The sequence below is a fragment of the Arachis hypogaea genome, chromosome 19 (assembly GCF_003086295.3).
Source record: "Arachis hypogaea cultivar Tifrunner chromosome 19, arahy.Tifrunner.gnm2.J5K5, whole genome shotgun sequence".
NCBI lineage: Eukaryota > Viridiplantae > Streptophyta > Magnoliopsida > Fabales > Fabaceae > Arachis > Arachis hypogaea.
The window spans coordinates 10,740,083-10,763,858 of NC_092054.1; the positions used below are offsets into that span (position 1 = coordinate 10,740,083).

Genomic DNA, 23,776 nt, shown 5'->3' on the forward strand with positions numbered 1-23,776 from the left:
TGCTTATGACGCCATTGCCTAAAATCAACACTGTGCTAGTTATGCTAACTCAACAGGAATGACAGTTGAATTGTGAGTTGTCTGATAGCAAAATTGTGACTAATTCTTTGGAAGTGCAAGCCTCAGCTGGAAGTGGTTCATTCCCAACGAGAGGCAGAGGCCGTGGGAGAAGTACAGGTAGAGGAGGCACTCAGAAATCCTATGGTCGAGGATACACTTCTAAGCTTTATAGCTACTGTAATCGAATTGGTCATTTAGCAGAAACTTGCTACAAGAAAATTGGCTTTTCTGCTCCCTTAAAACAGCGAGTAGCTAATCAAATAAGCACTGAAGGGACAGTTGAGAATTCTAGTGCTGAGATCATTGATTCTGGCTCAGATGAAAAGAGTAATGATATAGTACTTGTGTTAACTCCAGATCAGAAAGAAACTTTACTAGCCCTCCTCCAACAACCATTCATGCCAGCTTCCCATAGTGTTAACCACATCACTTCTTCAGCTACCCTCACTCAGCCAAAAGGTAGGCATTTCATGAGTATGTCATCAAATTTTAATAAAACCTCTTGGATACTTGACAGTGGAGCCACTGATCATGCATCTTACATTCAAGAATCTTTTAAAACTTTCTTTTACATGAAGCCGGTCTTAGTAAATCTACCTGATGCCTCCACCACCACTACAAACATTTGTGGCACTGTACAACTTTCGAACCATTTGATCCTTACTAATGTCTTATTCATACCTCACTTTAAATACAATTTGATTTCAGTTTCTAAACTCACAAAGTCATTGCATTGTGAATTAAAATTCACTGATTCTTCTTGTGAGATACAGGTACTCCCATCATTGAAGATGATTGGACAAGCTAAAGTCATTGGTGAGCTCTATGTGATGAATGCTCAACCCTGGAAGCTAACTACACCAGCAGTTCATACACCCTTAATAAATTTGACAGTGCAGCAGAATTTAGGAGCCTTATAGCATGCTAGACTAGGTCATCTACCATATAGCAAAATGTCCATAATGAAAAATACATTTCCATTCATCGAGTGCATCTCATCATCTTATGTGTGTGATTCTTGTCACTTTGCTAGACAAAAGAAATTGTCATTTTCTAATAGTAATACACACTCTGAAAGTCTTTTTGACTTAATACACATAGATATTTGGGGGGCCACTCTCAATTCTATCAACTTCTGGCCATAAATATTTTCTTACTATTGTAGAAAATAAAACAAGGTTCACTTGGATTTATTGCATGAAATTGAAATCAGAAGCTGCGAGGTTGGTGCAAAATTTTGTTCAACTGGTGCAAACCCAATTTCATAAAACTGTGAAACAAATTAGAACAGATAATGGAATGAAGTTTAAAATGAATTCTTTCTACAACTCAAAAGGAATATTGCATCAAACATCTTGTGTTGAGACTCCTCAACAAAATGGAATTGTTGAGAGGAAGCATCAACACATATTGAATGTTACAAGAGCACTTTTGATTCATTCTCATGTTCCAAAATGTTTTTGGCACTATGCAGTGCAACATTCGGTACATTTAATTAATAGACTGTCAAGCACTTACTTACAATATAAAACTCCTTATGAAGCTCTTTTCAACGCTAAACCAGATTTAACTTCTCTCAAGGTGTTCGGTTGTCTAGTTTTTGCCACTACTTTAAGTGCTGGTAGAAGAAAATTAGATCCAAGAGCTCGAAAATGTATTTTTCTCGGGTATCAATCAGGGACAAAAGGATCCATTCTGTTTGACTTGAAAACAAAAGAAGTTTTCATATCAAGGAACACTGAATTTTATGAGCACCATTTTCCTTTTAAACAAGTGACAAGCGATCTCCCTTCCATGCATCAACATCCATTGGAGTTGTCAAATTCTGACCCTTTTGCATTTTACTATGATAATTTCACATATAATACAGCTGCATCTCATCATGACACACCAGCACCTCCCACTATGAGCATTGCATCAGATTCAACTATAAGTTCTGCATCGCCAGTGGCATCTCCTTATGACATAATTACTTCTGCATCATCCTTAGCATTGGAACCAGCATCAGCACAAGCATCATTAGACCATACATCCACTAACATTGAACCTCCACCTACTGTACCAATTTTTAGAAGGTCTGAACGAGAAAGAAAACAACCGTTTTATCTTAAAGATTTTCATTGTTTCCACATTTCATCACATAGAGATCCAATGAATGCACTCCAATTACCTTCAACTTGTAAGTATCATCTTTTTCATCATTTGTCATATGCATTATTCTCTCCCAAGCACCTAGCCTTTACTTTCTCTCTCATAAATAACCCGGATCCCAAACACTATTCTGAGGCTGTCTTGCATGATTGCTGGCGGAAGGCCATTGAGGCAGAACTCACTGCTCTTGAGCAAAACAAGACCTGAATTATCACTCCTCTTCCCCCTGGGAAGAATGCAATTGGTTGTAAATGGATCTTTCGTACCAAATTCAATCCGGATGGCACCATTGAGAGACACAAAGCGCGGCTTGTTGCCCAAGACTTCACTCAAATTTTCGGAGTTGACTACATTGACACCTTTAGTCCCGTTGTGAAGATGAGCACCGTGAGGGTTCTCCTTGCCATTGCCGCAGCGAAGAACTGGCACCTTCATCAGCTTGATGTGAATATGGCTTTCCTTCATGGCGACCTTCATGAAGATGTTTACATGAAGCTCCCAAAGGGACTGCAGTATTCAAATCCCAAGTTAGTTTGCAAATTGACGAGGTCTTTATACGGCTTGAAGCAAGGTAGTCGCTAGTGGAACATCAAACTCTCTGCTGCTCTTGCTGACTTGGGGTTCACTCAATCTGAAAATGATCATTCATTGTTTACTAAATCCACCGGTACAAGATTTACTGCCATCCTTGTTTATGTGGATGATCTAGTGCTGGCAGGAAATGATCTGGATGAAATTCAGGCTGTTAAGATTTTCTTAGATGATAAATTCAAGATTAAGGATCTTGGCATCCTCAAGTTCTTTATTGGTATGGAGGTAGCGCGCAACAAAACCAGTATTGCACTGTATCAAAGGAAGTATGCATTAGACTTAATCACGGATTGTGGCTTACTTGGTGCCAAGCCAGCTTCTACGCCTATGGAGTATACTACCTCCCTGTCTATGGATTCAGGTTCTCCTCTTCCTGATGCAACCATGTATCGCAGATTGGTGGGCAGACTTTTATATCTTACAAATACAATACCTGACCTTAGCTATTTAGTTGGGTGCTTATCTCAGTTCATGGATTCACCCACTGATGCTCACTTGACGGCAGCCTATCGAATCCTTCGATATCTTAAGCAATCCCCTGCAACAGGCCTATTTTTCTCAAGCAACAATTCCTTTACACTGTCTGGTTACACAGATTCTGATTGGGGTGCTTGCAAAGACACTAGAAAATTCATTAGTGGCTATTGCTTTTTTCTTGGCAACACTCTCATTTCTTGGAAGAGTAAAAAGCAAGCCACAGTTTTAAGGTCCTTCTCAGAAGCTGAATATCGTGTCCTTGCTAATGGCACTTGTGAGCTTATTTGGTTACTCAAGCTGTTAAAGGAATTTGACATTCACCCTCCTCTTCCGGTTGATATTTTTTGTGACAATAATTCGACTATCTACATTGCATCAAGTCCTGTGTTCCATGAGAGAACCAAGCATGTTGAGGTAGACTGTCATGTGGTTCGGAACAAGTTTAAAGAAGAAATTTCTAATCTCAGGCACATTGTCTCTAGCGATTAACCTGCAGATCTTTTCACTAAACCCCTTGCTCCCAAACCATTTTCTCACTTGCTTTCCAAGCTGGGCTTACTTGATTTGCACAACCCAAGTAATACCAACTTGCGGGGGGCTGTAACATAATACAGCTGCATACTTTGTATTGCCCAATAAAACTAAAATGCAGCAAAATAGCAATCTGTTAGAGTTTGTTTTGTATAGCTGTAGAGTTTGTTTTGTATAGTTGGCAGGTTGGCACCACAGGTCAAAAACCGTTGCCAAACCGTTACCTAAAGTTTTGGGAACGGTTTTTCAATCTACGGCAACGGTTTTTGACCGTTGCGAAAAGCCTTGTTTGTTGTAGTGACCACTAGTTATTTAATTTTTCCTATTTGTATAGCTATATATACTGTATATAGCTTTGACTCTTTGAATTAATTGAATTATTCCAAAATCCCTTTCTATCTCAATCACAATGTCATTCTTCTATCCTCTGTTTTCTCTACTCAAAGCTGGATCACAAGCCTTCTTCTCTTCAAGCTTGCTTTTGCAAGTTATTTTTTTTGGTGACTTAAAAGAAAATAAACAAAAACTAAGAAAGAAAAAAAAAACAAGAAACTGCTTAAGAAAGGCAGTCCCGCTGAATACTACTCTCAAACTCCTTCCAAGGCAATGGAAGCTCCACTTGGGGAGAAATAGTCCTCATTGCAGTCTTTTCCATGATGTCTGCTACTGTATTTGCATCTCTCAAGATCAACCGAAGATCAGCACACCATTTCCAAGACATGATATCTCGGATTTTTAACACCAAAGGATTAATAAACCCAGAGCAATCTTGTAAATTATTGACAATAGTAAATGCCTCCACACAGTCTGTCTCACATATAATGTCTCTTTGTCCCGAGTCCCATGCTAAAAGAAAGCCTCTCCAAATAGCAAACAACTCTCCTTGCAAAATGCTACGACTCTCAATTGTTCCCAGACAGCCTCGTTGCCACCTTCCCTTCCAATCTCTGCTAACACAAGCAAAACTAACTCGAGCACCACTGCCAGGATAGCTAGCATCACAATTAATCTTAAAGGTACCCACTGAGGGGGGAATCCAAGAGCCACTAATGGTTGAGGGGATAGATAGTCGTTGCAACTCAAAAATATTTCGGAGCTCCTTTTCTAAGGACAAAGCCATACCAATCACCTTGTCTGTGGTCCAATGCTCGTGAGGATGAAAGATCTCGTTATTTCTCGAACACCAAATCCACCAGAGACCAGAAAAGAATCTAAAAGGGCGCTGTTTGCTACTATATAAGAACCAACTCATCAAATCCACTGGTTGATCGGAGATCCCTAAAGCTTGCCAAACAAGTTGGGCTTTTGGACAATCCCGAATACAATGTAAAACCGATTCCTGACCTGAGAAACATCGTGGACAGCTATCCGTGTGCGAAATGCCCCTCCTAAAACGAAATGCAGCAGTAGGAAGAGCCTCCCGAAGACATAGCCAGGCCAAAAATTTGTGCTTTTCTGGAACATGTTGACGCCAAAGCCAAAGCCAATTACCCCTATCCTCCCAACTAAAAATCTTCTTACTGAGCCACAAATAACCACTATGAGCATCATAAACCTTTGAGGCCGCACCAGTCCAACACCAACCGACCTCTGAACCAGCTTGAACATCTGGGTTGTAAGAGTTAATGTTGCTCTGCAGAGACTGATTCAGATGAGAATAGATATTCTCAAGGTTCCACTGTCCAGATGACCAAAGGTCCAAGATCCTGAGATCCGAATCAGAAATGTGAACATAATCCATCTCCTGACATAGTCGCCCCTCTCTTCTCCATTTAGAAAACCAAAAGTTCTGTTCCAAATCCCCAATGCACCAACTAAAACCTTCCTTCAGGATATCCCAAGCTCGACATATACTCTTCCAAACATAAGATCCCCTTCCTCGAGACCGACTAAAACAATCAGCCTTAGAAGAATGGTATTTCTCCGTCAACAGTTGAACCCATAGCTTGTCGGGATGGTGAAAAAGTTGCCAAACTAGTTTTTCAAGAAGAGCAATATTGACACAAAAAGGATCTCTAATTCCCAGACCTCCAAACTTCTTAGGAGTGACCAACACTTTCCAGTTAACTAGATTCAGGCCTCTACCATCAGCTTGACCCTTCCATAGAAAGTTTCGCATCATGGATTCTATCTTATTAGTTACCCCTTTAGGGAAGAGAGATACTTGCATGCGATAAGTGGGAATCGCAGTCACTACCGAGTTGAGCAAACAGAGTCTGCCTGCCTTATTAAGCAATCTCCCTTTCCAGCTGGCTAGCCTTCCCCGAATCTTGTCCAAAACATCGTTGAAAGTTGCGCGTGTCACCCGAGAGTGATTAAGGTTCACCCCTAAATACTTGCCCAAGTTCTGGACGAATCTGATGGAGGAGACTCCAGTGAAAATCTCTTTTCTTGTCGCTGAAACATTCCTGGAGCATAGCGCTTTAGATTTTTCCACATTAACCTTCATTCCAGAGGCTCTGCAGAAATTTTCCAAAGCTACCATTACAGTTTGAACTTGTTGTTTTTCAGCTTTACAGAAAAGAAGCAAATCATCGGCAAACATCAAATGAGAAATTCTTGGACCCCCTCTAGAAACCGCAACTGGCTTCCACAAGCCCTTATCAACTTACTGATTAATAGAACAGGACAATCTCTCCATACACAACACAAACAGATACGGTGATATAGGATCTCCTTGCCTGCTTTTGCAAGTTATTTAAATTACAAGCTTGATACCATTTTACAAAAAAGATAAATAAAATGATGACTATTTTTTGTATTTGTAAAGAAGTAGTTTAATTATTTTACTAATAAGTAAATATTTGATTATTATGCTGCAAAAAAAAAATTGATCACTTTATTGTGAAATGTTTGATTATTTTTGTGATTTGTATTATTTGGTTAAAAAAAATTATGTTAAACACCTATAAATATATGATGTCCAATACGGTTAATATTTGATATGTTTATATATCGGAATAATCTTTGGAAGATCCATTTGAATTTGTAAAACCTATATAGAGAATTGATTATTCTCATTGTTTTTTCTTCAGAATTATGATTAAATTCCGCATGAAGGAAACTGTAATGGAATTTGATGAGCTAGCGTTGAACAGTAATGATGTATTTTATAGTGCAGTGGAAGCTCACAAAGACAACACTTAGAACTGTAGCAATTGAAAAACGTGGTGAATAAAATAGTAGGGACAATGAAAATGACAATGCACATAAGATAATTAAAAGGAGAATCCCAATTCCCAGATCAATCTATTTAACACATAGAGCACAGTATATCCCAACAACACACATGAGCATATTTTGGCCAGAAAAAAGCTTCAAATGAAATCATGAGTAACAAGAATGACACTACAAAGGTCACACTCAATTTCCACCACGAGGACGAATTCTATAGGATAACTAACCAGATACTTAAAAGGGAAGTTTGATGAATAATTCCCTTCTTTTTTAGGTCATGTCAACGCGGAAAAAAATTGGAAAAAGTTGATCTACAATATTAAGACCACACTAAATCAAGTTGGGTTGATTTAGTGGTTAGTTTATTAGTTCGTTTAAGTAAGTGTCGGCCTGTTGGGGGTTCGAATCCCATCTTATACATGCAGCAATTCATTGACCGATAACAAACCTTTAAATGAAGCTCTAATTTATAACGAATTAATTTTTGGTCTGCCGGGTTAGCAGATATAGTGAAAAATCCCAAAAAAAATTACATTAAGAGCATACTTATTTTTATTTTTTTTATTGTCCTAAGAGCACAATTATTTATTACTTAACTTTAAATTATTTTGGGGAATTTTATTATTATTATTATTTTTTATAAAATTGACTTATATTGATATAATTTAAATTCATACGCTAGACCTCCTAAAAAACTTGTTATGGTGGAAAGGCTTTTGCAAATTAAATTGGACTGAAAGTTATATCTTGTATAACACATTTAAATTTTTTTCACATCAATCTAACATTATTTGATACATTTTTTTAGAGTATTTTAGGATGAATATAATTATGATAGTTATGGTAGTTATAAAACTTTGGCATCAATTAAAAAGTGTATTTAAATTTAAAGTTATATTTTTTATAGTGAATACTATCATGTCCTCTCTAAAATAAAGGGTAAATAACTCCATGTGATATATATAATGTTTATAATTATAATTAAGTTGAATGTTAACCATAATAATTAGGTATATGTTATCTACTTTTTTTTTTCTCTCTTGTGATTATTGAAATTTAGTTTAGCACTCCCAGTCTATAATGGTGGTGGTGGCTGTCACTGCTGGAGAAATCTCTTTGCAGTGAACTCACAAACCCATCAACAAGGTGCAAGTAATATTCAGCTCGTTACACGTGGCAACATTTGTGCTACTGAGGTACGAATTTCTGCTACATAAGCACAACTCCTTCCCAACTAACTCAGCGTACACCCATTGCGCCTCCTCCACCCTCTTTTGTACGGTGATAACATCTTTAAAGTTCACTATCCACAAAATTTTTGTCCCATAAAAGTGATTAAATTCTTGTGCATAATTGTCACCTTGCAAATCCTATTGTTTGCAATTGAATTCGACTTGATCTCCACCTCATCGACAACAATGTCTTTAATCTCATGAGGATCCGAATCTACCATCCCTTGAAACTTGTATTTGACATCATCAACAACAATGTCTTTAACTGTGTTTATAACTTGAGGATCTGAAGAATCTTTTCAAATGTCTTTATGACTTCTGATGTGTACCACGCAATAATCGGCATTCGAGTTCAGTTACCGACCGACCTTAAAGGTCGGAAACAAGTAAAACAGAACAAACAAACTCTGCCTCCCAAAAAGCAGTCTCTGAAACTGAACACACTACTCAATCACGTCTCCACACTCCCAAGAGATATCCATAACGGCACTGACCAGGAATATCGGAACTAACAAAGCTCACTAACGAACCCAAAACACCTATAAATCTGACCACTCTGATTCAGAAAGACTCAGGTTCTAAGTTCACTTCTAGTTATTACTCTTTATTCACTAATTGTTCACACACTTACTTGAGCGTCGGAGTGCTTTGTGTAGGTACTCCCGCCGCCGTGTTTCAGAGGACCGAGGCCAAAATCACCCCGTTACGCTTGAACGACGCATAACTCGGCCGCGTATCCAAGTGCTCGCCTGAAGATTATCGACCTCGGTCATCACCGACGGAACATTTGGCGCCCACCGTGGGGCCATCTCTAACCCCACTTTATTTCCACTCTCTTTTCTTCTCTTGTGCAGGGCCCATTAATTTGATGACATGGATGACAATGGAGTTCCTCAGCCCAATCAAGCCGAACTCATGGCCCAGCTGGCCGAACTACAGGCAGAAGTCAAGAGATTAGCTGAGCTATCCACACAAAACAGCAAGCCAGAGGAAAACAACTCCAAAGGTCCAACCCAAGGTCGAGCCGATCTAGTGGGTGTCAACCCCCCCAAGGAAAAGCTGACCTTGGACAATCCGTTCTCTGAGGAGATAACAAACTACCAAATGCCAAAACATTTCACTCTCCCTTCTTCTCTTGAGCCGTACAAGGGGATTGGTGACCCCCGGGCTCACCTAAAGAAATTTCAATCTATGATGTTTTTTAACGGACCTAACAATGATCCTGTGCTTTGCAGAGCTTTCCCTACTTACCTTGATGGGGCTGCCCTGTTGTGGTTTTCGAAATTGTCTGCAGGATCAATTGCCTCCTTCGAAGAATTAGCTAGGTCATTCATCGACTATTTCGCGGCAGCTCGGATTTACGTGCATGGATCGGACTATCTCAGCACCATTCGCCAGGGCCCACAAGAAAGTTTAAAGGACTACATGACCAGGTTCACAGACGCCACCATGGAAATACCTGACCTGAACCCAGCCGTCCACCTACATGCCCTCAAAGCTGGTCTCAGGCCCAGAAAGTTCAGAGAAATCATCGCAGTGACCAAGCCAAAAACACTGGACGAGTTTCAGGAAAGAGCAGCGGGACAAATGGAAATCGAAGAGCTCCGAGAAGCCGACAAAACAGAAAGGAGGCCGAGGAAAGAGGATGACAGATCTTCCAGATCGGCAAATGCTAAAGACCTCGGTAGATCATTCAAGCTCACTCCGAAATTCGACAACTATACCAAATTCAACACAAGGAGGGAAAAGATAATCAAAGAAATACTCAATGCCAAGATTATAAAACCACCAACCAGAGCAGGAAGCTACCAAGACCAAAGATTCGTTGATAAAAGCAAACATTGTGCCTTCCACCAAAAATATGGCCATACAACCAACGAATGTGTGATAGCCAAAGATCTCCTTGAGAGATTGGCACGGCAGGGCCTCCTGGACAAGTACATTGAGGGCAGAAAACACAGGAAAAGCAATAAGGAAGAACGTCAACAAACCTCGGCCAATAAAGACACCAACAAGTGGTCGAACAACAGCCCACCCAAAGGCGTCATAAACTGCATATCTGGAGGATTCGCAGGAGGGGGCGAAACGATCTCAGCAAGGAAACGAAGCTACCGTGCAATGTTAGCAATCGAAGAAACAACACTGCCAAGCAACAAAAACACATCTGACCTAGAAATCACGTTCAACCAAACTGACATATGCTCGACCGCTCCAAACTCGGACGACCCGGTGGTAATATCCATCCAAACCGGCGACCTTCTGGTAAGAAAAGTCCTGTTGGACCCAGGTAGTAGTGCAGATGTCCTCTTTCAGTCTACCTTCTTAAAAATGAATCTGTCTGAGAAACTAATACAGCCTTCGTCCGGAGAATTAGTAGGATTCTCTGGCGAAAGAGTACCAGTCAAAGGTTACATATGGCTAAGGACGACGATGGGAAATAACCCATTATAAAAAACCTTAGACATACAATACCTAATAGTTGACTGCCCCAGCCCTTACAATATTATCCTCGGACGACCTGCTCTGAATATGTTCAGGGCAGTCGTATCTACTTATCATCTGTGTGTTAAGTTTCAGGCTCAAGATAGCAAGATAGCGATAATACATTCTGACCGACAGCAAGCTCGGCAATGCTACAATGCTAGCTTAAAAAGATCGGACATAAGCCACAAACAAAGTGAGGTCCACTCAATAAATGGCACAGAAATCTTGTCCCTGGCCGAGCTCGATCCTCGAGGAGATACCCAGGAAAGACCTCAACCAGCAGATGAGCTACACAAAATCCAGCTAACCCAAGTCCCGGGGCAGGTAACTTACATCGGCCAAGCACTGAAAGGACAACAAAGATTGGAACTGATAAAATCACTACAAGACTACGCTAACTTGTTCGCCTGGACCCCGGCAGATATGCCTGGCATTAACCCAGACATCATCTGCCACAAGTTGGCCACAAACAAAACAAGCCGACCTATAGCCCAGAAGAAGCGAAACCTCGGCGTGGAGAAATCGAAAGCGGCCTTAGAAGAAACAGAGAAGCTCCTCAAAGCCAACTTCATCAAAGAAATCCGTTTCACCACATGGCTCTCAAACGTAGTAATGGTAAGAAAAAATTCAGGTAAGTGGCGCATGTGCGTCGACTTTACAGATTTAAACAAAGCATGTCCTAAGGATGCTTACCCTCTGCCATGCATCGATAAACTTGTAGACAACGCCTCAGGTTTTAACAGCTTGAGCTTCATGGATGCATACTCTGGGTACAACTAGATTCTAATGCATCCAGAAGACCAAAGCAAAACAACATTTATAACTGAGCACGGTAATTTCTGTTATAGAGTCATGCCATTTGGCCTAAAGAATGCAGGTGCAACCTACCAGCGTCTGATGGACAAAGTATTCCGACATCAAATAGGTCGGAACATTGAGATCTATGTGGACGATATGGTCGCCAAGACACTTAAAGATCGAGCACACTGCGACGACCTCAAGGAAATATTTGAACAGATTCGAGCATACAATATGAGATTGAACCCAGAAAAATGCGCTTTTGGAGTCCAAGGAGGAAAATTCCTAGGATTTATGTTGACTTCCAGAGGAATTGAAGCAAACCCTGAGAAATGCAAGGCTATACTCAACATGACAAGTCCCAAGACGATAAAGGAAGTACAGCAACTAGCAGGAAGGATAGCCGCTCTCTCTCGATTCTTACCCGCGGTATCAAGTCGGTCACACCCATTCTTCCAGACGATCTTAAAAAACAAACAATTTCAATGGACACCAGAGTGCGAGATGGCATTCGCCGAACTTAAGACCCTTCTATCATCACCTCCCGTATTACAAAGACCTGAGGTCGGCAAGCCTCTATATTTATACCTTTCTATTTCCAATCATTCCGTAAGCTCGGCCCTCGTCATTGAGACAGGAAGGACTCAACAGCCAGTATACTTCGTCAGCAGAGTAATGCAACCAACGGAACAAAGGTACCCAAAAATAGAGCAGCTCGCCCTGGCACTTGTAGTCACGGCAACAAGACTAAGACACTATTTCCAAAGCCACACAATAGTAGTAAGAACAAATCACCCATTGAGGCAGATATTAACAAAACCAGAGCTAGCAGGACGATTGACCAAATGGTCAATTGAACTCTCAGAGTTCGATATTCAGTTTCAGACTAGATCGGCCCTCAAGGCACAAGTTCTCGTCGACTTCATCACAGAGATGACCCCAGACGAGCATATGGAAACATGGGAGTTACACGTGGATGGGGCATCAAGCCGAGAAGGAAGCGGGGCTGGCATAATCTTAAAGGAGGGAAATAAGGTGGTAGCCGAGCAAGCTCTCCAATTTCACTTCTCGGCAAGCAACAATCAGGCCGAATATGAAGCCCTCATAGCGGGACTTAAGCTCGCCTTAAGCTACAAAGCAACGAACTTAACGGCACATTGCGATTCCCTCCTGGTGGTCCAACAAATCCGAGGAGAGTTCCAGGTAAAAGACCCTTTGCTAGAACAATACTGGCTCATAGCGAAGGATCTAATTTCAAATTTCAGTTCTTTCACTATATTACATGTACATAGAGAACACAATGTCAGGGCAGACATACTATCTAAACTCGCCGCCACGAGGGCGGATACACAAACATCAACATTATCACAACACACACTCACAAAACCGAGCATTGACCTACTATGTATCGAAAACATTAACCACCTCCAGGATTGGAGGAAACCTTTTCTTGAATACATATGTACAGGTACCATACCCAGAGACGAGCTCCACCCTCAACAATTCAGACGCAAGGCAAGCTTCTATACGAAAATATCAGGGGAGCTATACAGACGAGGTTTCTCACAACCACTACTAAGATGCTTAGACCAAGACCAGGCCAGAGAAGTAATGAACGAAGTTCATGAAGGAGTATGTGGAAACCACATTAGAGGACGAGCTCTCACCGCAAAAATAATCCGAACAGGATATTACTGGCCGACCATGAAGAGAGATTGCATAGCAAAGGTCAAAGCATGCGACAAGTGCCAGAAACATGAGGCCATCTCAACAAAGCCAGCCGAGATACTACATAGCATGGAGGTAAGCTGGCCTTTCCACAGGTGGGGACTTGACATCCTCGGCCCTTTCCCAACAGCACCTGGACAGGTAAAATTCCTTTTGGTATCCATAGACTACTTCTCAAAATGGATAGAAGCACAACCCTTAGCAAAGATAACAGCCGAAAAGGTACGATCCTTTATTTGGAAAAATATAATATGCCGATTTGGAATTCCAAAAGAAATAATATCAGACAATGGTAGACAGTTCACAGACAATAAGCTCGGATTATTCCTAAAAAACTTTAATATTCAGCATCGTTTTAGCTCGGTAGAACACCCACAAACTAATGGGCAAGCCGAAGCTGCTAACCGAGTTGTGTTGCAGGCAATAAAAAAGAAGCTCGACAATGCAAAGGGAGAATGGGCCGAACTCATCCCCGAAGTACTGTGGAGTTATAACACCACAGCGCATAACACTACGGGCGAAACACCCTTCAAGCTAGTCTATGGCTCAGAAGCATTGATACCTATTGAGGTCGGAATACCGACGTTAAGGACCGAGTTATATAGCGAACAACAAAACCTAAATGCCAGGAATACCGAGCTTGACCTAGCCGAAGAGGACAGAGAAATCGCTGCCATCAAACAAAGAGCCCAAAAAAGAATCGCGGAAAGGAAACACAATAAGAAGGTGGTACCGAGGATATTCACGGAGGGCGACCTAGTGCTCAGACGAACAGAAGAGGCCAGGCGACCTCCAACACATGGCAAACTCGCCGCAAACTGGGAAGGCCCCTTCCGTGTAACAAAAGTGCTCGGCAAGGGTGCATATCAACTCCAAACACTACAAGGCAATGACATGCCAGGAAACTGGAACATCTCTTCACTCAAAATGTATATATCATAGTTTGTGTACAATTGCGAATGAAGGTACTCTTTTTCCCCCTTAGAGCTTTTTTCCCAAAAAAGAAGGGTTTTGCCTAAGGAGGGTTTTAATGAGGCCGAACGCCCTATGCATCCAATGAAACGTGACAAAATTCCTCTAAAGCAAAATTTAACAATGACAAAACAACATACTATTAAACAAAATCACCAAATATCATCAAACCGGCCTAAACATCGGCCAAATACCACACAAGGTTCAAAAAACCAACAAGGTCTAAAGTTCAAACAATCAAAGTCAAAACAACAAAGGTTATAAATACATTACATAGAACAAACTAAGAAGGAGCATTCTCATCATGCTCCTCTGCAGTACCATCTACAACCAATTTTCCACCTACAACTATTTTTGTCATATCAAGCTTATCGCAATCAAATTCAGGGGCTAGCAAAGCAACCTGACTCACAGCACGATCAAAACCATAAGAAAACATCTCCATCCCCGCTTCCTCTAGCTCATGAACACGAGAAGTAAGCCGACCTTTGGCCACATCATGCTCCTTAACTTCAGTTTGCAACAAACGGATCTGATCCCTCAAACGAACAACCTCATCCTCAGCTTCCTTCGCTTTAGCCACAGCACTAGTAGCGACCTCATCTTTTTCCTTCACAACTTTCTCCAAATCAGCAATCCAAGCTGTATATGACTTCTCTAGTGTAGAAGCTTTGTCCACAGCTTCTTGATGCTCAGCCCCAACGCACTCAACAGTCCGACCAATACAGAGCAAGCGAGAAGCAACCACCTACGAGCATTTCTGACGTAAGAACAATACAAAAGATCGAAAGAACAAGAAACAAAAAAAAAAAAAAAACAAGACGTACCTGAACGAATTTACCAAGCACTTCCATACCAGCTCGGCGAGTCATAAGCATATCCCCAGGATACTGCGAGGCCCTCTCAGAAAGCCCCACAAAGTTAAACTGCTCGCTCCAAAGGGAATGCGAACTAGAACCAGCAATGAAGCCATGAAGCTTCTTCTGTCGATCAAAGGCAAGTCCACTACCACCCACAACCTCATGATCACCTTCAGAAATAACCTCCAAAGAAGTATCATCCCTCTTCCTTTTAAATGAAGATGCAGGATGCGCAACAAATGAGAAAGCCTGCTCACCAACATCCTTCCGATCACCAGTACTTCCAACCCCTTTCTCCTTTTTCTTGTTCAAAAAAGACTGCAACTTGTTCGGATCCAGTAAAGGAACTCGGCCACCTGGAAGAAACCACCAAACGTTAGATAAACTCGGAAAATGCCCAACACTTAACAACAAACATCAGAAACATTACCTATATAAGCCCTTAAACCCTCATTATCACCCGAATCATATAAACGCAAAATATCAGGAATAGACAAGCATTCCCCAGCAGCAACACTCTCAACAAGAAAGTTCATCACAAACTCCTCTTCCTCACTCCTCTCAGAAGCTTCAAGGATTTGAGTCGGTTCAGAGCACCAGTAGAGAGGAAATTTCTCACTCAGCTCATCATCCAAATAAAAAGGATACTCAGACTCAGCCGAACGGACTTTGACAAAAAGAGATTTGAAGTTCTTGAAAGAGGACTTATAAAGAAGGAATACAGACCGACCCGGAAAACTACTGAAACAAACCCACAATCCCTTACGAACCCCCTTTGCCTGAAAAAGAGAGAAGAACAAAGACAGCGAACAAGGGAAGGAGAGGAATTCCATCAGACATTGAAATGCGCAAAGAAATGCCCAAGAATTTGGGTGCAACTGTGACGGAGCACAGTTTAGCTGAGTGAGGACGTCACACTCAAAAGAAGAAAAGGGAAACTTCACCCCAAGTTCAACCATGCATGGAGTATACATATAGAAATACTCCCAGTCACCCCTTCTCTCACAAGCCCTATCACTACTGGAGCAGGGCTGAAACTCAACAACAACACCAGAACCTCCCCTCACGAAATCAATGCCCCTCAAATCAGAAAGGGATTCGATGCTAATGAAGGAAGATGAACGAGTCTTCACATCATCCTGAACCCAGTGATAGGGATCATCTTCCCTAACCTCAACAGCCTTCAACTTTTCTTTCAATTTCTCTCCCGCCATGAAAGAATATACAAAGACGAACAGTCAAAGAAGAGTCAAGAAATGCTTACCTTTCGAAGACATAGCGAAGATAAGAAGATTATGAGCAAACAGTGTAATTTCCAAAACAAGAAAAAATAACTATTATTGCAAGCCCACTAACAAAGTGGGTAATTTAATTCACACCCACTAGCAAACGTGGGAAACCAAAACGGCAATAAGGAGCAATAAAAATGACACGACTTGCGAAGAGACAAGTAAAACCCCTTTCAAATTTTTTCAAAACAAACTTAGCCACGTATGAAAGACAAAAAGCTCGCCTACCGACCTATACGGAACGCTAGACGACTTGGGGGGCTATGATGTGTACCACGCAATAATCGGCATTCGAGTTCAGTTACCGACCGACCTTAAAGGTCGGAAACAAGTAAAACAGAACAAACAAACTCTGCCTCCCAAAAAGCAGTCTCCGAAACTGAACACACTACTCAATCACATCTCCACACTCCCAAGAGATATCCATAACGGCACTGACCAGGAATATCGGAACTAACAAAGCTCACTAACGAACCCAAAACACCTATAAATCTGACCACTCTGATTCAGAAAGACTCAGGTTCTAAGTTCACTTCTAGTTATTACTCTTTATTCACTAATTGTTCACACACTTACTTGAGCGTCGGAGTGCTTTGTGTAGGTACTCCCGCCGCCGTGTTTCAGAGGACCGAGGCCAAAATCACCCCGTTACGCTTGAACGACGCATAACTCGGCCGCGTATCCAAGTGCTCGCCTAAAGATTATCGACCTCGGTCATCACCGACGGAACAACTTCTATTATAACGGACCATAAACTCTCCTCTACCTTCAAGTGCATTAATTGCATTCGTAAAGATCTCTTCCCCTTCATAAAACTTATCTGATAAATTACTTTTAATATATATATCACAAGATAATTTATCCTTTATTCCTTTATTTTAGAGAGGGTATAATTCACTATTTTTTATTATTTGTTAATAATTCTTTTTATTTTAAAAAAAATAAAAAATTATTATAAAATTAAAAATTGTTGTCAAATAAGAAAACAAATATGACATTATTAATTTTAATTATACTTTCTAAATATTATTAAAATTTTATAATTACCGCAACTTTCATAAATTCACCTTTTTCTTTTATATATATATATTTTAAACTATTGTGCCATTGTGCTCTAATTTTCTTTTCTCTTCGTTGTTGGATCTCCTTTACGTGAGTATGGGTACAATCATCTTTTAAGTTTTATCTTGTTTTTTATATTCTTTGTCGGTGTAATTTGTTATTCCCTTTTGCTTGATTTCCATAAACTCTTCGATCCAAATTTGTTTGGAACAAAGGGTAATGTCCGTGTTCTTCGTGACCAAGTAATAGTTCTCACTTATACAACAATAATAAAATCTTTAATTTTCTCAATAAAATTAATTGTTTATTAATTAAAAATATTGATTCCCTTCAATCTTCATGTTGAAATCTTGAAAGGGATAGAAAGGGATAGAACTTTATTTATATCAAATTGAAATCTTGACCAAATATGACAAGACACCAATCACACTATAACCATCCCCACACCACATTAGTAAATAACCCATTGAAAGAATGAAAATATTATATTCACACAAAAAAAAATTATCATATAGAGTTTAATTGTGATATATTGTTAGTATAAAACTGTTATATATATATATATATATATATATATATATATATATATATATATTACATAAATAAAAATTATTATTTTTTATATTAATTTTGTAAATGGTCATTTAAAAAAACGATTGTGATTGTACGACTGTACGGTTAGTACATTAAAATTAAATTTTTATCATATATTTAATTTATTTTTAATATATAATTTATATTAATAATTAATTTAGTGACTTACTTTTAATATACATATAATATAGTGTTTTAGAAAAAGCAACAAATGCAACTTCCTCTAACGAACTTTTGCTTACTTCTAATAACTAACTTCCTAAATCTAATATACACCATTACTTATTATAGAACCATCGAGTTGTGTTTGTTAAAGTCAAAGAAGGCACGGAAGAGATGTTGAATAAACTAAATTTTTAATTAGAATGAAGTGTTTTTTTGTCTCAAATATTTTAAGTTAAAATTGAAAGCGTCTTTAAACTCTTTTTTTTATCTCAAATTTATCTTTAAAATTAGGAATCGTAGTAATACTATTTTTTTTTTCACAAAATATCAATTTTCAAATCATTTTATCCTATATTAATTATATATATATTTTTTAGGAGAAAGTTCAGATGCAGTCAACTTCATATGAAATTGATAACTAAGAATTATTAGATAAAAATTTAGTCAAACTAATCAAATTATTTAATGAACTCCACTTAAGTTTTTATTTTTTAATTTTTAATCTCCAGCCTTTCTTTTTCAAATCATTTTCTCCCACTTCATCTCAACCATGGAAGCACTCATCTTTTCACCTTCTCTTTTATCATAACCCCTCCAACAAACAAAACAATGATAGCCTCAGATCTTTTATCGGAAACGATGAATCACACAACCACACACTCTGTCTCCCTTTAACTTCACCTTCTCCTCCTCCATTTACTTATCTTCTGTTTCAATTACACATTTGTGCAGAACAAAACCAAAATACACTCATAAAAACTACAGAAGAAGCATCCTCCAATGTAGTAATATTTTTGGATTTTGCTGTGACCTAAATGGTATTAAATGGCACACATTACAATGTTAAAACAACACAACACTACTTAACATTTGTCTCAAGTTAGTCGAGTGATCAATTCACTTGTTTGCTTAAGTATGTCAAGTTAGGGATACCGTCAACAACTAACTTAACCATTGTCTCGTTTTGCATGAGTATATATAACTATGATAGAGCTTTTATATATGTTTACTTCAATTTCAGCAAAATTTACGCTTCAACTATTCAATCAATAAGTCTCCTCCACATGATGATTTGTTTTCAAATTTTGTATATTGATGTTGTCTGTTAAGGAGTAGTTAGTGCTCTTCTTTTTATTTTTCTTTTTTGTTGTTCAAAACGAAAGGTTGAATTAATCTTATCAAGTTATTATAGTATTAACCGAAAAGGGCAAAGTCTACAAGGACATACATTTGCAAATTAAAGAGATGACGAGTTGTGCAAATACTTGTTAAGTTGTTATATGCAATAGTGGCATTAATTTCCCCCTAATAATTGATAACCATTTGTATTGGAATCATTTGAGTTGCGTATTCAAGAATTGATTAGCCGACAGTAGTATTTGGTCACTACTATTTGGCAGAAGATTGAATGATACTATGCAGAACGATAAGGCGGTCTTGCTGATCCTATGAATCACTCATTAAATCATTTAACATCAATATTGGAGGATGATGTTTCTTGTAGAAATATTATTTAAGCATATGCTATTTATTATTCTAGTCATACCAAGTTGAAGGGTTTAGGTTCCATACAAGTATTTCTTTTCAATGTTGTGGTCGTGGTCGTGCGTTCGATTTCCACAGATGGTGCCATTGTTTGTCAGTTTGTTGAATAGGTTGGTTGGGTGAAACGGTTGATGGTGAGTAGCGGGACTTGAGCGCACTCGTCACGGATAGAGATGACGTCCACAAATGTCGGTAGGTGGGGTCACCTGAAAAGACACTCCGATGCCAAAATAAGAATTATGAGAAACACTGAAAACTTAAACGAAATAAAGAATGCAAATCAACTGAAATAAAGCTAAGGAAAACTCATGGTTGGGTTGCTTCCCAACAAGTGCTTATTTACCGTCACTAGCTTGATGGTCAACTCCTCTAAGGAGGAGGGTCATAGACTCATAGGGGCTCAGATATTCACCCCTCACTGTGAACTTCCTTCCTGTACTCTCATGAATCAACTCAACATGCTCTAGAGATAGGATCTTATTCACTTTATGTGGTAGGACTGGATTTCTAGTGAATACCACTCTCATCCCAGGTGAGAAGTCTTTAGTGGGAATCTTTTTGTTCCTCCATCCCTTCGGTACCTTCTTCTTGGGACCCCCTCCCTCCTTAGTGGGTGGTGAATGCCCAACACTAAACTTCGGTGTGTTGTCAGGGGGTACTGTATGGGTCTCCACCAAGGGAGAAGGCTTAAACAATGAGCTCTGCATGCAAGTACTTCCTTCTCCAGAGAAAGGTGAAGGTTTAAAAACCTTGAATACCAAATAGTCTTCCCATAGCTTCAAGACTAATTCACCTCTCTCAACATCAATTAAGGCTCTTCCAATGGCCAGAAATGGTCTTTCTAGTATGATAAAGTCATTTGCATCTTCTCCCATATCAAGTACTATAAAATTTGCAGGGAAGAATAGTTCTCCAACCTCGACCAAGACATTTTCCACTAGTCCATATGCCTGTTTCATATATTTATCAGCCATCTCCAATGCTATCCTTGTAGACTGTGCTTCTTGAATTTGCAGCTTCTGCATCACAGACAATGACATCAGATTAATACTTGAGCCAAGATCACAAAGAACTTTGTCAAAAGTGATATTCCCAATAGTACAGGGAATTTGAAAGCTCCCTGGATCTGGCATCTTGTTTGGTAGCTTGCTCTGAATGAGGGCACTATATTCCTTGGTCAGCACTACTGTTTCATCTCCCTTTAAGGCTTTCTTCTCAGAGAGTAAGTCCTTCATGAATGCAGCATATGGAGGCATCTTATCTAGAATCTCAACAAAAGAAATATTAATTTGTAACTTTTTAAAGACTTCCAAGAATTGAGAGAACTGCTCATCCTTGGTCTCCTCTTGGAGCTTCTGAAGGTGTGGTGCTTCAGGCTCTTGGATAGGTGCTCTATGTGGGGCGTGTGGCAATGTAACTCCAGCCTGTCTTGAAGCTTCTTTCTCCTCTGACCCCTTAGCAACTTGCACCTTCTTCTTTAGGATGGATTCATTATCCATTGTGAGGGCCTTACATTCTTCTCTTGGGTTTACCTCTGGGTCACCCGGAAGAGTGTTGGGGGATTTCTTAGGTATCTTCTTACTCAACTGACCTATTTGTACTTTCAAGTTCTGAATGGAAGCTCTAGTTTCTTGCATAAAGCTATGTGTAGTCTTAGAAAGTTCTGCAACTAGAGAGGCCACGTCAGGAGTATTCTGAGGCTGAGTGGATGCCTGCTGTTATTGAGAAGCTTAAAATTGGCGGTTGTTAAAATTATTGAACTTGTTCTGATTGAAACCGTCTTGAGGGTTGTTGTTGAAGTTCTGCTGAGGCTTCTGGGGTTGCTCTTTCCACCCAAAATTAGGGTGATTCCTCTATCCTTGATTGAATGTATTCGAATAAGGATCATTATTAGAATTTCTAAAAGAATTTCCCATATAGTTAACTTGCTCAGGAGTGGGTTGAGCATAACCATAATTCTTCCTTGGTTGAAGCCTCCACTCATGTCATAGGATGCATCTTGAGTACTAATAGTCGAGACTTGCATCCCACTCAAGTGCTGAGAAATCATATTGATCTCTTGTGACATGATTTTTTTCTGAGTCAGAATGGCATCCAGAGTGTCCACCTCTATAACTTCTTTCTTCATTGGATTACCCGGATTCACAAGGTTCCTCTTAGAAGAATAAAGATATTGGTTGTTAGCAACCATCTCAAGGAGCTTATTGGCCTCTTCAGGCATCTTCTTCGTGTGTAAGGAACCTCCTGCAGAGTTGTCCAAAGACATCTTAGCCATCTCAGAGAGGCCATCATAGAAAATCTGCAGCTTGGTCCAATCTAAAAACATGTCTGGGGGACACTTCCTGATCATCTGCTTGTATCTTTCTTAGACTTCATAAAGAGATTCACCATCTCTCTACCTGAAAGTCTGAACATCCACCCTTAGCTTAGACAACTTCTAAGGTTGGAAGAACTTGATCAGGAATTCATTGACCACCTTGTTCTAGGAGTCCAAGCTCTCATTGGACTGGGTGTCCAGCCACTGCTTTGCTCTATCTCTCACAGCAAATGGGAAGAGCATGAACTTGTAGACGTCAGAGTTCACTCCATTAGTCTTTATAGTATCACAAATCTGTAGGAAATTAGAGATAAACAAATTTAGGTCTTCCTGCGAGAGTCCATAAAACTGACAGTTTTGTTGCACCAGAGTGATCAACTGTGGCTTTAGCTCAAAATTATTTGCACCAATGGGAGGTACTGAGATGCTGCGTCCATAGAAATCAGGAGTAGGGGCAGTGTAGGAGCTCAGCGTCCTCCTAGCTTCCTCATTCGGATCCCCACCATTAGGATCCATAGTGAGCTCTTCAGCTTCTTTCTCAAAAGTGTCTTTGAGATTCTCACTGGCTCTGTAAGCTCTAGCTTGTTGCAAACGGCATCTCAAGGTCCTCTTAGGTTCATGATCAAAATCAAGAAGGGATTCTTTGTCCCTATTCCTTCTCATAAACAAACAGAAAACAAAGAAAAAGTAAAAATCTCTATGTCAGAGTATGGAGAATTCTCCATGAGATATCCTATGTAAAAAGAAATAAAATAAAATCAAGCAAGCAATTAAACTACAAATTTTCGAAAATTAATAAGAGTAAATAAAAAATTTCGAAAATCAAATAAGGACAAATAATATAAATTTAAAAATTTCAGAAAAGAAAAATCACTAACAGGACACCAAACTTAAAATCAAAGATTAAGGAAAAAATAAAGAAAACCTAATTCGAAAATTGTAAGGGAAATAAAATAAAAATAAACAAACAAACTAAGAAAAATACCTAATCTAAGTAATCAGTCAACTGGTAGTTGTCAATTACCATCAGTCCACGGCAACGAAGCTAAAAATTTGGTGCGAATTTTAGGAACATCCACAACTGAACCAGCAAATACATCGGGTCGTCCAAATAATACCTCAGGTGAGTGATGGTCGATCCCACGAGGACTGACGAACTGAGCAACAATGGTCAACTGATTGGCCTAGTCAGGTGAACAAAAGAGTTGATTGTGTGGGTTTTTAAAAGCATTAAATAATAAATAAAGAATAGAAAAAGTAAACAGTGTGTTTGGTGTGAAAACAGTGAGAGAAAACATGTAAGGTATCGGGGATGTTTACTTTAATTAAAATAGAAAAGTAATAGTCCTAATCTATAGAAATAAACAGAGCTCGTAACTTTAACCAAAGAGGTTTAGTGGCTCATGACTTATAGAGAAACCAAGGGTTCTGAAAAGTGCGGCAGAGAAAAGACCTCCCCCCTAGAGGGTGAATCTTTTTTCCTTTTATATCTAACGTAATTTGATTTGGAAATAAAATAAATGATAAATCCTAAAACTAAAAGATATTATTTGTAAATAAAAATTACAAAAATAAAAGATAAGATAACTAATAAAGGCTAAATCCAACTAGAGATGCTCTAGAGTGTGGGCTTGGCTTCGGACTGCCTGGCGCTAAACACCAGATCGGCGTTTAGCGCCCATAAGGGGCAGAGGTGTTCTGACTTGCAAGGCTTGAGATGTTTACTTTAATTAAAATAGAAAA

General features: G+C 39.4%; 2 protein-coding genes across 2 annotated transcripts; both read left to right on the forward strand.

Moving 5' to 3' along the window:
- Positions 1-9,092: 9,092 nt before the first annotated feature.
- On the forward strand, positions 9,093-10,670 carry LOC112777879 (uncharacterized). The gene has a single exon (XM_025822264.1). The coding sequence runs from the start codon at positions 9,093-9,095 to the stop codon at positions 10,668-10,670; it is 1,578 nt and encodes a 525-aa protein (XP_025678049.1).
- A 78-nt stretch (positions 10,671-10,748) lies between these two features.
- LOC112777880 (uncharacterized) lies at positions 10,749-11,483 on the forward strand. Its single transcript, XM_025822265.1, has one exon. The coding sequence runs from the start codon at positions 10,749-10,751 to the stop codon at positions 11,481-11,483; it is 735 nt and encodes a 244-aa protein (XP_025678050.1).
- The last annotated feature ends 12,293 nt before the right edge of the window (positions 11,484-23,776 follow it).

What these genes read in the sequence shown, in the direction of transcription:
- LOC112777879 (XM_025822264.1), top strand. Translation starts at nt 9,093, where the DNA reads ATGGATGACAATGGAGTTCCTCAGCCCAATCAAGCCGAACTCATGGCC.
- LOC112777880 (XM_025822265.1), top strand. Translation starts at nt 10,749, where the DNA reads ATGTTCAGGGCAGTCGTATCTACTTATCATCTGTGTGTTAAGTTTCAG.